The sequence below is a fragment of the Nycticebus coucang genome, chromosome 5 (assembly GCF_027406575.1).
Source record: "Nycticebus coucang isolate mNycCou1 chromosome 5, mNycCou1.pri, whole genome shotgun sequence".
In the NCBI taxonomy this organism is placed as follows: Eukaryota; Metazoa; Chordata; class Mammalia; order Primates; family Lorisidae; genus Nycticebus; species Nycticebus coucang.
In genome coordinates this window covers 89158056-89176185 of record NC_069784.1, presented here as the reverse complement: position 1 = coordinate 89176185, position 18130 = coordinate 89158056, and the positions used below count along the sequence as shown (strand labels likewise).

The window sequence follows — 18130 nt, the reverse complement described above, 5'->3', positions numbered from 1 at the left end:
GAAATGGCATTCCAATGGCACACCTCTTGGAGGGAACACAATTATAAGAGGGACACTACCTAACAAATGCAAACATTGTAACCTATTTCTTTGTACCCTCAAATTATCCTGAAATAAAAAACAAACAAACAAAAAAGAAATGACATTCTAAAATATAGATTTCTGTGAATGCTTTCTGGTAAGAGTACTTATATGGAGTATGACTTTGGGGTCTTAATTATGCAAAACTGTTTTCTAAAGAGAGTATTGACCCCACCTCTGAGAGTTGAGAGCTTGCCAAATTCCCCCAAAGTGAGACAGTTTCTGTGCAAACATGTATCCTCTCACTCTCAGTTTCTACTGTAAGACTTTCATCTTACACATTGCTTGATTGTTTATCAATATGTCTGGGTCTTTACTTAACTGGCAACATAGGACAGCTGCACTTTTGGCACTTGGGAATGTGGTCTGAAGCTCACTGACCATCCACCTTACTTGAATCGATATTAATTAATTGACATAAATACATCTAATCATTTAGAAATATTTGCATAAATGCCCTGAGCATACACAGTCCTTCCACTTCTGAATACTCTAAAAATCACCCATGAATCAGACTAGTTCAGTCTTTCATGTTTGGCCTCTTAGAAAATCATTTACTGAATTGTGCTTTTCTGTGATGCCTTTCTGAAAGCCATTGTGAGAAACAACATAGTGAACTCATCATTCCAGTTACTATCAGGGTAGAACCAGGTACGGGAAAGCACTTTATATAATAGTTATGTTCTTATTTAATTCTCACAATAAATTTATTGTCCTTACTATACAGATGAAGAAACTGAAGGTTAAGTGACTTGCTCTTGGTTACATAGCTAGTAAGTGGCAGAGCTGGTCTAAGACAGCAAAGCTATGTCCAGACTCCTCCCAGCCACACAGACACCGGCAAGAACGTTTGCTCACAGTCTTATCTCCTGCTCCCTTGATGAGGACCCTGGGGAGAAAGTCCTAGCTGTATCCGTACCCAAGATTAGTTATACTTCTCCCAAATGATTAGTTTTTTCTTTCTTCCTTTGTTTTTTGTTTGGGATTTTTTTTGTTTGTTTGTTTTTGAAATAGAGTCTCACTTTGTTGCCCTTGGTACAGTGCCGTGGCATCATAGCTCAAAGCAACCTCAAACTCTTGGGCTCAAGCAATCCTCTTGCCTCAGCCTCCAAAGTAGCTGGAACTACAGGCACCTGCCACAAAGCCTGGCTATTTTTAGAGATGAGATCTTGCTCTTGCTCAGGCTGATCCCGAACCCATGAGCTCAAGCAATCCACCTGCCTGGGTCTCACAGAGTGCTAGGATTACCAGCGTGAGCCACTGTGGCCGGCCTCAAATGATTAGTTTTTGTATAAAGTTTACAGACTTTGAGAATTGTACTTCTGACCAGGCATCCCCTCAAGGTGTTCAGTTCGCCCAAACCAAGAATATAGTTCATTGTGGAATGCATAGGTAGTATTTAATCCTCATTCTTGTATCTACTTAGTTACCACCTTGTTTTCTTTCACCCCATTTTCAGTTTAAACTGTTGTGCTGTAATCTGCCTTAAATCTTCTCTCCAACAAGGTGAGAATGTAAGTAAATAAATAAAGGCATGAAGAGAGCTAAGCTTAGAGGCCCCTGTTGAGAACCACTTCTGGGGAGTACTTTTAATGAAACAATTTTGCAACTCCAGATCCAAGTCTCCATGATGTTCGATGGCCAGTCAGCCGTAGAAGTGCACCCCAAAACCAGCGTGGATGACTTGAAGGCCTTCACGTCCCTGAGCCTGTACATGAAACCTCCCGTGAAGCCGCCAGAAGCGGCAGCAACCGCAGATCAGTTCATCCTGTACCTCGGAAGCAAAAACGTAAGAACATGAGGGAGGGAAGAACAGTAAAAAGGAAAACTGCTTTTTCTCTTGCATAAAATAAAGCTACCTCAGCAGACAAACAAAATGCCCACCTCGTAACTCAAAATATATCAATAATTTAACGGCAAGGTTATAGAAGCTATTTAAACATGGGATACTTCTGGCCTGGCTTCCCACCAGCAACACACTGTCACCTTTAATAAGTCTGAATGGAGCTTCTCAAAGACCTTCAGAATAACAGCAGCCTATTATGGGTGATGCTTATCCTCTTCGAAGATGCAAAGTGATGGACGTGATTGGCATCGTCAGGCTGTCATACCCCTGGGTTAGCCTAACAGTATCCGCACACTCCTGGCAGCCATCACTTCCCTGTCCGGGATGCACTCAGGTCAGGCACAGGAGGAATCAGATTCTGATGCTGCCACAGGGAGGACGGAGTCCGCCCAGGCTAATGGGGACTTTGGGTAATAATTCCAGCCAGAAGTCACTGTGTACAGCCAAGTATTTGCTTTGCTGATTATTCTTTAAAGAATGAAATAAAAGATTATACTTATTCAGTATAAAGATTATACTTTATTTAACCAGCTTCTTAACATTTCAGGCCAAAAAAGAGTATATGGGTCTTGCAATCAAAAATGATAACCTGGTATATAGCTACAATTTGGGAGCTAAGGATGTGGAGATTCCCCTTGACTCCAAACCCGTCAGTTCCTGGCCTGCTCACTTCAGCATTGTCAAGATTGAAAGGTACAGTGTATCCATGAGCCTGGGCTTAGATGCGTATTTCATAGAAAGCTGTTGAATGCACTCAGACATGCACACACACGCGTGCACACACACATGCAGAGTCTTCCCGTGGAGGCTACTCACAGCATCTTCTTCCCTTGGTGTTTGCTCTCCTTCCTTCCATCATTATTGTGACCCTTCCTAAATACATTAATGGAAAAGAAAAAGAAAAAAAAGTCATCGTTTCTAAGTAGCAATTTGATTGTTTGATCTTTTTACCTAGTCAAGCCAGGAATTAATTCCAGAGTGAAATGTCTTTTTTTCCTCTTCCCATTGATCATTGACATTTTGTAAATGCTTGTTAATGTGACAAAATAAAATTACCAATTTGTGATGAGGGAACATTAACATTTTGACATTAAAAGAGTATTTTTTATGAATTATCTAATACTGAAAATATTTTATCTCCATAGGATAGGAAAACATGGGAAAGTGTTTCTAACAGTCCCAAGTCTAAGTAGCACTGCAGAGGAGAAGTTTATTAAAAAAGGGGAGTTTGCAGGAGATGACTCCTTGCTGGACCTGGACCCCGAGGACACTGTGTTCTATGTTGGTGGAGTGCCTTCAAACTTCAAGGTAGGCTGCCAGCTATATCTTGACATATTACAAATCTATACTAACAGTTTTTATACATCCAGAAAACCTGTAACGATTTGGTAGAAGGGCTTATATCAGTTTAGAGCTCAGCTCAGTGGGTTGTAGAATTCTGAACCAAAAATCTAAAAATTTGGTCTATAAATCTGGCCTATGCTACTCCTATTTTCATAGTTTCAAATGTTTTCAAGCTATAGCTAACATTTGAAGATCAATTAATTTCATTCTGATTTATACATATAATTAATATTACCCCACCTGCTACAGGAGGATCTGTATAGTGGCATCACCACAATTTGGATCTCGTCTTCAGCTTTGCAGATGGCAGTTTCAAAAATTTAGCTATCTTGGGCGGCACCTGTGGCTCAGTGAGTAGGTTGCCCGTCCCATATACCGAGGGTGGTGGGTTCAAACCCAACCCCGGCCAAACTGCAACAAAAAAATAGCCAGGCATTGTGGCTGGCGCCTGTGGTCCCAGCTGCTTGGGAGGCTGAGGCAAGAGAATTGCCTGAGCCCAAGAGCTGGAGGTTGCTGTGAGCTGTGTCGCCATGGCATTCTCTCAAGGGCAAAAACGTGAAATTCTGTCTCAAAAAAAAAAAGTTTAGTTATTTCATAGGCAAGAAATAAAGTATCTGTACTAGAGAGAGGGAGTAAAACATAGGAAAGAGTATGAAACCTGACAACGGAAAGGCCCAAGAAGATGAGAAATCAATCCAGGTTTCAATTACAGGGCTGTTATTAGTACAGGGTATCCCAAGGTCATTATATATATACATATATATATATATATATATATTCACATAGAGAAAATGTGAAATTGTAGCCTAAATGTACCTTTATTTACAAAATAGTCGTTAAAAAATTTTACAAAATATTAACGAACATCTCTCTTCTTGTTGATATATAAATATAAAAATATTTAAAAATACAAAAGGTAATAGTCATTTGTTAACTTTTTCTATATATGGTGACCTTTGGGACATCCTGTAGTTATAGGCACATTACTGAACCTCTCTGAAAATTAACTTTCCCTCTCTTTACGTAAGAATAGAAACACCTACTTCACACAGCTGGAATGGGGATTGATTTTTGTCATGAATTCAATGTCCAGCATATGACCAGCACATAGTGTTTGCTCAATAAATCCCACCTTTTCTGCTAAGCTTTGCACACCTGACAAATCGCTGCTGATCTAAATGATTTGGCGTGGAGTAGATACAAACTCAGGTCTGGAAAGATACTATCAAGAGATAGGTCCCCTTGACCTGCTATTAGTCTCATGCTCTGTTATGTGATGTCTGGGTAAAATATGGTCATGAGACAGCTGATTTGACTTTTTCTATTGCACAGCTTCCTGCCCCCTTAAACCTACCTGGCTTTGTTGGCTGCCTGGAATTGGCCACTCTGAATAATGACGTGATCAGCTTGTACAACTTTAAGCACATCTATAACATGGACCCCTCCACGTCAGTGCCCTGCGCCAGGTGAGAGACAGCAAAGAGTACTAAAGATGCGGATGGTTGGGAAAGCAGCTTTTCTTTGGAGAAACCAGTTTTGTAACTTCATAATAGTCACACCTGCAAAAATCATCTTCAATTTTTCCCTACCATAGATGCACACAGAAGTATTAACTTGCTTGCAGCTTTGATTTTGGATTCCAGAGACTGGCATGTCCCTGGAGACTTCAGTTGTCTTAGAACATAGGATAAAGAAGGAATCCATTAAAAACAATCGATTTAACTTACCTGTAAACACTTCCTTACCTCTTCCCTGCAAACCATGTTATAGGACCCCCAGAAGAGGGATGAAAAGGGCCTCACTTGAAAAGCATAACAGACACTGTGATGTTCACATGATCCTCGTATTTCCATTTCAGAGACAAACTGGCCTTCACTCAGAGTCGGGCTGCCAGTTACTTCTTCGATGGCTCTAGTTATGCTGTGGTGAGGGACATCACGAGGAGAGGGAAATTCGGTCAGGTGACTCGCTTTGACATAGAAGTTCGAACACCAGCTGACAACGGCCTTATTCTCCTGATGGTCAATGGAGTGAGTAAACTTAAAAGTCCCACTTGTTCTTTATTTCCACTACTTTCTGCTATTCATGTTTTCAGAAACCTCGATTAACTGTTTCATGCCATCAAACTTAAGTTCTAGTTTAGAATACAAATTTATTTTTCTGATTCAGGGAACTGATGACAGCAATAAATAAGAGCACCCCTGAAATGCATTTCTCCATCCTGCGTGCTTTATGTATACATATACATACACTATATACCCCCCATGCACACACACACACACAGACAGACATCGTACTGTATCTATATTACTATTACTGTATCCAATATTACTATAACTATAATATTATATCTGTTACTATAAACAGATATAAGTATGATATGAAACATTCAAAACTAGCAGTAAAAGGAAAATTATATAAAGATGAAATAAAAGATTAAATAAAAATAGATAAAATATTTAAAATAGAGGTGAAATTAATTTTTATTAATGATACAGAAATCCTTTTCCTCTCACTAAAAGTTATTTTTAATAACATTGTTCCTGAGAACAATGTAATTAAACATGCTAAATATTTAAACTCTTTGTGATAACGGTGATTCAAAAGTCTTAAGTAGAGTTTATTTCAACACTGTATTTTATTGGCTGTCGTAACTGGAGAAGATACTTCACAAAAATAAAAAATATCTAAGAAATATATCATTGACAGTGCCTTCTAAATTATAAACAGTTTTTTAATCAAGTTCACCAAGTGCAAAGGTTGTCTTTGAGATTTGGCTGGTACATTTTCCTTCTCCCTAATGTCATTTCTTGTAAGCTAAGAAGATATTGTATCATTTTTAAAACTTTAATAAAAGAGTTCAAAACCACTGAAAATCTTCATTTGAAAGATTTTTTTAACAGGTCAGAGATTTCTTGCCACAAATGTTTTATTAGTACACATATCACATGAGTTTTTGTAGGTGTGCACTTACATTTTTCCATCACTTAGAAATAGAGGAATTTCCGGCGGCACTTGTGGTTTAGTCAGTAAGTCCCCGGCCCCATATACCGAGGGTGGCGGGTTCAAGCCCGGCCCCGGCTGAACTGCAACCAAAAAATAGCTGGGTGTTGTGGTGGGCGCCTGTAGTCCCAGCTACTCGGGAGGCTGAGGCATGAGAATGACTTAAGCCCAGGATTTGGAGGTTGCTGTGAGCTGTGTGATGCCATGGCACTCTACTGTGGGCCATAAAGTGAGACTCTGTCTCTACAAAAAAAAAAAAAAGAAATAGAGGAATTTCGAAATATCTTTTTATGCATTTTTATTTTTTATTTTTTGAGACAGAGTCTCACTCTGTAGAGTATGTGACGTCATAGCTCACAGCAACTTCAGACTCTTGGGTTCAAATGATCCTCTTGTCTCAGCCTCCCAAGTAGCTGGGATTACAGGCACTTGCCACTGTACCCGGGTAGTGTATTTTTAGTAGACATGGCGTCTCACTCTCACTCAGGCTGGCCTCAAACTCCTGAGCTCAGGCAATCCACCGGCCTCAGCCGCTCAGAGTGCTAGGATTACAGATGTGAGCCACCGTGCCTGGCCTCAAATATCTTTTTAAAGAACAATCTCTCCACAGTGTAACTGTCTTCAAAAAAGAAAGAAAGAAGTTATTTTCTTATCCATTGTTATAATAATACCCTTACCCTGACATGATAATATATTTATTTTTTGAAATAACTAGTAGGTTTCATATTACTGAAAGACGTGTTCCAACAAATAAGGTTCAACAAGTTTAGACTAATTCACTTTATAAAGAAAAATGTGTTACCCTCTTTAAACCTGGCAGTGTTTTTAGTAACTTGCAGGAAGTCACCAGCAAATATCTACATGTTTCAAAATATTTTCACACCACTCTACACCTCGACACAAAATGAATGTAAATATTCTATTATTCAGGCTATATCACCCGTAAATCCATGTAAATAAGCACATATAAACTGCAATAAATTGCAATAGGCTCAAAGCAAAGAAATGGGGAGGGAGGCCCCCTGCAACACTCCAGGGTGGAACCCCTCTCGGGAAGCCTCACACAGGATGGGGATCCCATAGAAGTCTGACAAAAGGACGAAATGAAGGCCCAGAGTCAGTAGCCCATGTATTCAATATTATTTGAGATTTTTAAAATGAATATAAATAGAAGTGGAAATATTTTGTTCCTAAACCCCAATGGAGTGTTTGCCACACTTCTGGGAATACACAAACTCCGCTCAGGAGATCACTTCCTATAGAATAGTGACTTTTTTTTTTTTGTAGAGACAGAGTCTCACTTTATGGCTCTCAGTAGAGTGCCGTGGCCTCACACAGCTCACAGCAACCTCCAACTCCTGGGCTTCAGCGATTCTCTTGCCTCAGCCTCCCAAGTAGCTGGGACTACAGGCACCCGCCACAACGCCCGGCTATTTTTTGGTTGCAGTTTGGCCAGGGCTGGGTTTGAACCCGTCACCCTCGGTATATGGGGCCGGCGCCCTACCGACTGAGCCACAGGCGTCGCCCTAGAATAGGGACTTTATCACAATTCTTTATTTTTCAGATCTATTGAACTCTTATATCCATGAACTATTAGTATTTTCTGAAACAAGCAAACCCGATCAGTATTACTTGAGTGTTTACTGAATTGCTTTGGTTTTCGAACATCGTGGGGTCCAAGTACATAATAATTCCATATTTATTTAGATAAACCCAGTGTCTCAAAATAACACAGAATGGCCTTTTTCTTATATCCATATTTTCTGATAATTTGGGAAAATTGTTGCTTTAATGTTTCCATTTTTGTTTTAAAATGAATGAAATTGCATCTGTTGGCTTATTATAATTTTTACAAATTGCCTGAAGACAAGGCAGCTGAATAAGGATGGTCCATTTGTACTCTGTTTTCAAGAATTATAGAAGGTCTGTAATAATGCAGACCTGAAACTTCACCCGTTAATTTGTGAAGTAGAATAAAAACAAGACAGTTATTTTAAATATGTAAATAAATGTGAACACTTTTATGTATTTATATGAGAAATAATTGTTGACATGGCAGGAGTTTTCATTTTTAGCTCATAATAAGAAGTTAGTGATACTTATAATTTCAATATAAGGACTAGAATAACTTCATTTCTGAAATCTGGCTGAATGTAACTGCACTTTCGTACAAGCCCATGCTGCCATCGTGCGCCCTTCTCTCCGCAGAGCGTGTTTTTCCGTCTGGAAATGCGCAGCGGCTACCTGCACGTCCTTTACGACTTCGGCTTCAGCAACGGCCCCGTGCATCTGGAAGACACGCTGAAGAAAGCTCAAATTAATGATGCAAAATACCACGAGGTACAAATCATCGTGGCTTGGGCGGTTGTGGTTTTGTTTTGTCTTCATGCGTACATCTATTGGTCTAATCAGGCGGTCAGAGGAGTTAAGCAAGATAGTAATTAAACTGAACACTTGCATATCCAAAGAGCAACTGAAGGGCCCTCCCTCTCCTCAACCCCAGGAAAACATGGAGGACCAGCTATTACAGCCAGAGTCATTAAAATAGAGAGACGTTTTCGAAACGCTGATTAGTAAGTATTATTTCTCACAGATCTCAATCATTTACCACAACGATAAGAAAATGATCTTGGTGGTTGACAGACGACATATCAAGAGCATGGATAATGAAAAGATGAAAATACCTTTTACAGATATATACATTGGAGGAGCTCCCCCAGAAATCTTACAGTCCAGGTAATGTTTTCTGTTAAGTAGCTGTCTATCCCTAGCAAGGTACTTGACAGAACATTCAACACCCGGCGGAGAGCTAGTAGCAGGTTTAAGCACCCCCTTGCAGCTCTCACCGGCAGGCGCAGAGGCAGGCACACACGTTCCCGCACTTGTAGGCCCTCTGCGGCTGGTCCTCAGGAGCTCATAGAACAATCTAAGACAGCATTTCTCACCAGTAAGAGGAAGGAGGCAATATCTGTACTGTGTAAAGACAAAGTGTCATTTGTCTCTTTACTTTTGCTTTAGCCTTAAACGTATTGAACCCTCCAATAGCATCCAAGGACACTGAAATTTTTAAGATTTTCCAAGGAATTGCAGATTATGTAAAATGGAACATAATGGCATTCCTTTAGCCTTCCTCATTGATTACAGTGTGTTGCAAATAATACCAAGAATATGGGTTCATCGCCTAAGTGGATTAATGGCACTCTGAAGACCTGAGTTCAAATCCTACACTTACCACTTTTGACAGAGAAAAGAATGTGTCTCTTAGTTTCATTTTATAGGCTAAAGCCTTCAAAATTGTCTAGACTTGACTATTTTTGACCTATGACATGTCAATTTCCTGTGATTCATCCTAACCTCACCAAATTGTTGTAGAGATAAAATGGGATAATGTAAGTTACAGGATTGTTGACAACCATAAAGAAGTAAACAGATTGGCTTGCCTCAGAACAAAACTTCTCTGTAGGCAAAGATTAGACGTTACTCTGTACTATCAAAGAAAGAATGAGCATGTGAATGATTATAAGGCCATTACAAACGACCTTAAACACAAATTTCAGAGACTTCATGTGTAGAGTGACAGCATCATCCTCACCACGGCTGTATCAGTGACAACTGACTTTTCTTTTCCAGGACCCTAAGAACACACCTTCCCCTAGATGTCAACTTCAGAGGATGCATGAAGGGTTTCCAGTTCCAAAAGAAAGATTTCAATTTATTGGAACAGACAGAAACCCTGGGAGTTGGTTATGGATGCCCAGAAGACTCTCTTGTAAGAAGCATTCAGCCAAATGCTTTTAAATAAGCAGAGACAAAACTTACCACTTTCAAAAACTGAAAAAAAATTTTGCCATTTCTCTATGATCCCAGGTACACATTGGGTTCCTTTCTGCCACCAGCAGAAAGAGGAATCACTAAGTTAGAAAGGCTTGTGGGGCTCCTCTGTGACTTGTTCATTTGCTTCAGTTTAATGAGGGGGTCATCGAAGCCCAGGAAGGGGGCATGAGTGCCATTCAGGCTGGGGAAAGTGAAGAAACTGAGTTGTAGCATAAACCAAAAGTTGAAACACGAACTATTTACATAGCAACTAAGAGGCAAGGCCTACCAGATGTGAAAATTTTGCATTTTAAGCATTTGATAACCATCAAAAATGCTATATTCACTTTTTTTGGCACACAGATATCTCGCAGAGCATATTTCAATGGGCAGAGTTTCATTGCTTCAATTCAGAAAATATCTTTCTTTGACGGCTTTGAAGGAGGTTTTAATTTCCGAACATTACAGCCAAGTGGGTTACTATTCTATTTTGCTTCAGGGGTAAGTATTTGTTTTTCCCCAAGGAAATTCCTTTGTGATAACTGTCTTATCTATTAAAAATAATTTTTACTCATGTTAAATTCCTATTAATTTTCATAAATTAATATGAATTTTATGAATTAATATGAATTTTCATAAATTTTATATTAATTTTAACTCACATGTACATAGAGTTATTTCAGATACTTTATAAACTATTATATACCTATATTATACGCCGGGAGTTCTTAACCTAGAATTCACAGACCCATCCCCCAAAGGGTTCATGGACAAAATTCAAGGGGTCTGTCATTTGGGGGGATGGGAAAATTGCATCTTTATTTTGTGTAACTGAAATTTATCATTTCCTTTAATTATAAATGTAGGCAACAAACTACAGTCATATTGGCAGTACCTGTTACTTAGTCATTAATAGAAATCACAGATATTTTTTGTTTCATACTGTAATTATCACAGATATCTCAAAACGTCATTGCTATTTCTAAATTATAGTAGTTATCTACTAGTTAGATCCGCCATTAGATCTTATTATTTAATGTCTTAATTAAAAAGTATACCTATAATCCTATATCACAGATTTATTGCTTTAATAGTTTAAAAACTTATTTCAATTTAATTGGTTTTCTTTGTGTCCCTACACATTTTCTTTCTTTTTTTTTTTTTTTAAATCAATAGTAAATCATAGCTGTGTACATTAGTGCGATCATGGGGCACCATACATTGTTTTTATAAACCGTTTGACACATTTTCATCATACTGGTTAACATAGCCTTCCTGGCATTTTCCTAGTTATTGTGTTAAGACAATTATATTCTACATTTACTAAGTTTCACATGTACCCTTGTAAGATGCACTGCAGTGTAATCCCACCTATCACCCTCCATGCGTCCATCCTGCCCCCTTTCCTCTCTCTCCCCATTCCCCATATTCTTAGGTTATACTGGGTTACAGCTTTCATATGAAAGCCGAAAATTAGTTTCATAGTAGGGCTGAGTACGTTGGATACTTTTTCTTCCATTCTTGAGATACTTTACTAAGAAGAATATGTTCCAGCTCTATCCATGTATACATGAAAGACGTAAAGTCTCCATCTTTCTTTACGGCTGCATAATATTCCATGGTGTACATATACCACAATTTAATAATCCATTCGTGGATCGATGGGCACTTGGGCTTTTCCCATGACTTAGCAATTGTGAACTGGGCTGCATTGAACATTCTGGTGCAAATATCTTTGTTATAATGTGATTTTTGGTCTTCTGGGTATATACCTAGTAAAGGAATTATAGGATTTTAGATCTCTAAGTGCTCTCCAAACATCATTCCAAAAGGAATGTATTAATTTGCATTCCCACCAGCAGTGCAGAAGTGTTCCCTTTTCTCCACATCCACGCTAACTTCTCTGATCTTGGGATTTTGTGATATGGGCTAATCTTACTGGAGTTAGATGATATCTCAAGGTTGTTTTGATTTGCATTTCTCTGATGATTAAAGATGATGAGCATTTTTCATATGTCCGTAGGCTGTGCGCCTGTCTTCTTCAGAGAAGTTTCTCTTCAAGTCCCTTGCCCAGCATGCAATGGGATCACTTGTTCTTCTCTTGCTTATACGTTTGAGTTCTCTGTGGATTCTGGTTATTAAACCTTTGTCGGAGACATAACCTGCAAATATCTTCTTCCATTCTGAGGACTGTCTGCTTCCTTTACTTACTATGTTCTTGGCTGTGCAGAAGCTTTTTAGTTTGATCAGGTCCCTGTAGTGTATTTTTGAAGCATAAAATACTTGCCCAGACCGATTTCTTCAAGGGTTTTCCCTGCACTATCTTCTACTATTTTTATAGTCTCATGTCTTAAGTTTAAATCTTTAATCCAGTGAGAGTCTATCTTAGTTAATGGTAAAAGGTGTGGGTCCAGTTTCAGTCTTCTGCAGATTGCCAGCCAGTTCACCCAGCACCATTTGTTAAATAGGGAATCTTTCCCCCACTGAATGTTTTTAATTGGCTTATCAAAGATCAAATAACGGTAAGTAGCTGGATTCATCTCTTGGTTCTCTATTCTGTTCCAGACACCTACTTCTCTGTTTTTGTGCCAGTATCATGCTGTTTTGATCACTATCGATTTATAGTATAGTCTAAAGTCTGGTAGCGTGATTCCTCCTGCTTTGTTTTTATTTCTGAGTAATGTCTTGGCTATTCGAGTTTTTTTTTTATTCCATATAAAACTAAGTATTATTTTTTTAAGATCTTTAAAGTATGACAGTGGAGCTTTAATAGGGATTGCATTAAAATTGTATATTGCTTTGGGTAGTATGGACATTTTAACAATGTTGATTCTTCCCAGCCATAAGCATGATATGTTTTTCCATTTGTTAACATTTTCAGCTATTTCTTTTCTTAGAGTTTCATAGTTCTCTTTGTAGAGATCTTTCAGGTCTTTTGTTAGATAAACTCCCAAATATTTCATCTTTTTTGGCACTACTGTGAATGGAATAGATTCCTTAACTCTTTTTTCAGCTTGACTATTGTTGGTATATATAAAGGCTACCAATTTATGAATGTTGATTTTGTAACCTGAGACGCTGCTGTATTCCTTGATCACTTCTAAGAGTTTTGTAGTAGAATCCCTGGTGTTTTCCAGATATACGATCATATCATCTGCGAAGAGTGAAAGTTTGATCTCTTCTGACCCTATATGGATACCCTTGATCATCTTTTCTTCCCTAATTGCGGTGGCTAAAACTTCCATCACAATGTTAAAAAGCAGTGGAGACAACGGGCAGCCTTGTCTAGTTCCTGATCTGAGTGGAAATGATCTCAGTTTAGCTCCGTTCAATACGATATTGGCTGTGGGTTTGCTGTAGATGGTCTCTATCAGTTTAAGAAATGTCCCTTCTGGACGGCACCTGTGGCTCAGTTGGTAAGGCGCCGGCCCCATATACCGAGGGTGGTGAGTTCAAACCCGGCCCCGGCTGAACTGCAACCAAAAAATGGCCGGGCATTGTGGCGGGCGCCTGTAGTCCCAGCTACCCAGGAGGCTGAGGCAAGAGAATCACCTAAGCCCAGGAGTTGGAGGTTGCTGTGAGCTGTGTGATGCCATGGCACTCTACCAAGGGCCATAAAGTGAGACTCTGTCTCTACAAAAAAAAAAAAGAAATGTCCCTTCTATACCGATTTTCTTAAGTGTTCTAATCATGAAGGGATGCTGGATATTATCAAAAGCTTTTTCTGCATCAATTGAGAGAATCATATGGTCTTTGTTTTTTAATTTGTTTATGTGCTGAATTATACTTACAGATTTACGTATATTAAACCACCCTTGAGACCCTGTGATAAAACTGACTTGGTCATGATGTATAATTTGTTTGATATGTTGCTGGATTCTGTTTGTTAAGATCTTGTTGAATATTTTTACATCTATATTCATTAGTGATATTGGTCTATAATTTTCTTTTCTTGTTGGGTCTTTTCCTGGTTTGGGGATCAGGGTGATGTTTGCTTCATAGAACGTGTTGGGTAGTCTTCCTTCTTTTTCTATGTTTTGGAACAGGTGGAGTAATATAGGTATTAGTTCCTCTTTAAAGGTTTGGTAGAATTCTGACGTGAAGCCATCTGGTCCTGGGCTTTTCTTTTTAGGGAGGTTTTGTATGGTTAAAGCTATTTCAGAACTTGGTATTGGCATGCTCAACATTTCCACTTGATTCTAGCTAAGTCTTGGAAGGTGACGTGCTTCCAAGTATTGGTCAATTTCCTTCACATTTTCATAGTTCTGAGAATAAAGTTTCTTGTACTATTCATTAAGGATTTTTTGAATTTCTGAGGAGTCTGTTGTTATTTCATCTTTGTCATTTCTGATTGATGAAATTAGAGATTTTACTTTTTTTTCCTGGTTAGGTTAGCCAAAGGTTTATCTACTTTATTGACCTTTTCAAAAAACCAACTTTTTGATTTATTGATCTGTTGTATAATTCTTTTGTTTTCAATTTCATTTAATTCTGCTCTAATTTTGGTTATTTCTTTTCTTCTACTGGGTTTGGGGTTGGAATGTTCTTCCTTTTCCAGTTGCTTGAGATGTCCCATTAAGTTATTAACTTCCTCTCTTTCCATTTTCTTGAGGAAGGCTTGCAGTGCTATAAATTTCCCTCTTAAGACTGCCTTTGCGGTATCCCAGAGGTTCTGAACGATAATTCTTGTCTTCATTGTCATTTTGTTCGAAAAATTTGGCGATTTCCTTCTTAATCTCATCTCTGACCCAGCTATCATTCAGCAAACTGGCGACTGCAGTTGGCTTTGGGGAGGGTGTTGGCTGCTGCCAGCTCTCGCGGCTGCTGAAGGGTCCAGCGGCTGCAGCTGGTTCCCGCTGCTAGAGTGCTTGGGGACCTTATTCTCAGTTTTGTGGTTCAGAGTCTCCCTTTTGAATTGGGACTTTTGAGTCCAGCCATCAGCCAGTTCGCAGCGCAGCCTGAACTGCCAGTCCCCTCCAACATTCCCCACCAGGAATGCTCCCGTCTATTTAATCACTCCTGTTGTTCTGGGGGAAGGCGTCTGCCATTTCAGGTAGTTCAAAATGTCTGTTTCCTGTGCAGAATTCCTTCCCTTCAATTTTCCATCGGGTTGCCCGGCTCCCCATGGTTTTGAGTGGCTCTCCTTTCGGGTGCCACCCTCAGCTCAGGAATAAATTTTCGTCAATTGGGTTTTGCCAGTAATTGCAAGCTGCTGTCCTCCGTAAGGGAGGGGCCTGCCGGCCAGCATAAACCAAGCAGGGAAAAATCTGTACAACAGAGTCCGTGGTTTTAAATTACCCCTCATATACAGCAATCCACCAATTCGCTGAGTATCTCAGCTGTCCATCCACACCAATAATCCACACGTGGGAAAGGTTCAGACCCCTCTTTCTCTCACCTGATTACTTGGGAGAGGTGGGCTACACATCCGTCCCATCCACCATCTTGCTCCACCTCCAGGATGTCCTCTTTTTAAGGAACGGTTCCTTTCTTATGTTTTGTCCAAGAAATCTAAAGAGTCATGACCTTTAGCCTGTGAGTGGGCCACTTGAATCTGTGGACTAAATTAAGAGCAAAACCTGAAGTTTCCCAAGATAAAGAAATTCTGCCTCAAGATTGCAACATCAAGTCCTGAACTCCTGCCTGAGTTTCCAGCTTGCTGGTCTCCCCTACACATTTTCTTTCATTCATTTTATTTATTTTTTACTTATTTGTATATATTCGTGGGGTACAAGCACAGTTTTGCTGCATTGATGTATGCCACTGTGGTGAAGTCAGGGCCTCCAGTGCGTCCATCACTGGAGCAAAGCACATTGTAGCCACCAAGCACCTCCCATCATCCATCCCTCTCCCCCTACCCCGCCCTGCTGAGTGTCCACTGTCCATCATCCCACTCTGCTTCCATGTGAACACACTATTTGGCTCCCACTTGTAAATGAGAACATTCTGTATTTGTCTTTCTGTGTCTGAATTGTTTCACTTAAGATAACGGCCTCTAATTCCATTCATATTGCTGCAGAAGACTTAATTTCATTCTTTTTCATGGCTGAATAGCATTCAGTTGTGCATATCTACATATTCTCTTTATCCAATCCTCTGTTGATGGACACTTAAGTTGAGTCCATACAGTTGCTATTGTGAATAGTGCTGCAATAAACATGTGACTGCAGTTACCTTTTTCATATTGATTCCTTTGTATACAGGGTGGCCATAAAGTTCATGTATAATTTAAAATTCTTTGCAACTGAAAATTGCACGTGAACTTTATGGCCACCCTGTATTTTTTTTCATGCATTTTAAAATATTATTTTATGAAGGGGTTCATATGTATCACTAAAAACCCAAAGGTGCTTCTGACATGAAAAAGTTTAAGAACCCCTATTTGTATGTTATGAATAAACACATTTGTGATTTAATTTATAGAAGAGTATAAAGTACATACTTACGTCTCTGTTCCTGGATTTGCTATAGAACATGTGTGCTTTGCTCCTAAAAAATATCTCATTTCAAGAATGAACTAAGGTCTATGGAGGGTTGGTGACCCTAAGATCTAACTGATGTATGTCTAGAAAGGTTGTCACCAATATATATATGGGTGGGCCAAGTCATAATATAATTGATGAAGGCAGTTTTCACTTTTCATACATATGACCTGCCTCTGTCACATTTATATCCAATTTAATTCAAACCAGTAACATCTTTGAGAATTCACCCCAAACATTTTGCAGGATATTTTTCCCCAAACCTGCCTCAGATTACCCTGGTGAGTTAAATAGCCCTTTTTGTCCACAGAACATAGTTTAATATGAGGGCAGACTTTGAAAGTTTGTGCCTATGTAAGGAAAGAAAAGCAAGATTAACATTTGCCAATATTTTATGAACAAGCAATAGAGAATTTGGAAGAAGAATTAACTCTTACTTTTTAAAATTTTCTTTTCTGCCTCATAGATGAAAAAGTGAAACATTTAAAAAAGCCAAACTTGCAAATTTACTCTTGCCAAGTCATCTAGCTACATCCCAAGGAGACCCAAATATTGTCTTTTCAAAAAGGATGAGAAGATCGAAAGTAGGAGAGTAACTGAGACTGGGATAACCACTCTCAGCATCACAAAAAGCCACCAAAAATGTTGGGTTCAAAATACAGGGGATTCATTTTTCCATGGAAACGTGTCTAATTTTATAAGCAATGCCAATACAGGATTTGGGGGGTTATTCATAGAAATTATTTTACAAGCAAATTTCCTGCACACTGTGTGTTCCTTTAAGCATTACCATTAAGTGAATGTTGAAAGTGTGCCCATCGTTTGGTTCCCTAGACTCCCGACTTAAAGGCCTGTGCTTGCATTTCAGTCAGACGTGTTCTCCATTTCACTGGATAACGGTACTGTCATCATGGATGTCAAGGGCGTCAAGGTTCAGTCGGCAGAGAAGCAGTACAATGACGGACTGTCCCACTTCATCATCACCTCCGTCTCACCCACCAGGTACAGCGCCTCACTTTTTGTTCTTTCCATGACATCTATTTATAGGACATGATTTTGTCAAACGACACTATGAATAATAGGCTATGTCCTATTGCTTCTGTACTATTGAAACAAAAATACTAGAACGACTTATCTTCACCAAAAAACATTGCTGTTTATTTTCAAGACATGTCAAATAAATCACTATACAATGACTTAAAAGAAACATAAAAGTTATAATCTCCTTGAGGGAAGAGCCTACTCATACTACACACTAAATGGGGTGTGTGGTTGCCCATAGAAGGAGTCTGATGAACAATACTGGTCTCGTTTAGACATTGAATTGAACAGTTCAGGCTACTACACTCATGGCCACATTTTAAAAGGTCTGACTTTATTTTTAAAAATACATAATATCTAATTCCTTTTTCATAATAACAAAGATTACTGGAAAAAGAAATAAACCTCTCTTGTAGATTGCTACTATTCTGTGTCCACTTTTGTGGAGCGCTAGCATCAAAAGAAATCACTAATAGACTTTTCTAGACTCCTGTTTCCAATCAGTGTCAAAACCGTACAA

At 39.0% G+C, this 18130-nt stretch overlaps 1 protein-coding gene across 1 annotated transcript in view; it reads left to right on the top strand.

Moving 5' to 3' along the window:
* LAMA4 (laminin subunit alpha 4) overlaps nt 1–18130 on the top strand; it is a 162193-nt gene that overhangs the window by 120687 nt on the left and 23376 nt on the right. Inside the window, exons 19-28 of the mRNA XM_053591244.1 lie at nt 1697–1870; nt 2475–2620; nt 3073–3235; nt 4604–4737; nt 5130–5301; nt 8483–8614; nt 8868–9010; nt 9905–10043; nt 10451–10588; nt 17438–17571. Of these exons, the coding sequence (XP_053447219.1) occupies nt 1697–1870; nt 2475–2620; nt 3073–3235; nt 4604–4737; nt 5130–5301; nt 8483–8614; nt 8868–9010; nt 9905–10043; nt 10451–10588; nt 17438–17571 (1475 nt within the window). The remainder of the gene's footprint in view (nt 1–1696; nt 1871–2474; nt 2621–3072; nt 3236–4603; nt 4738–5129; nt 5302–8482; nt 8615–8867; nt 9011–9904; nt 10044–10450; nt 10589–17437; nt 17572–18130) is intronic.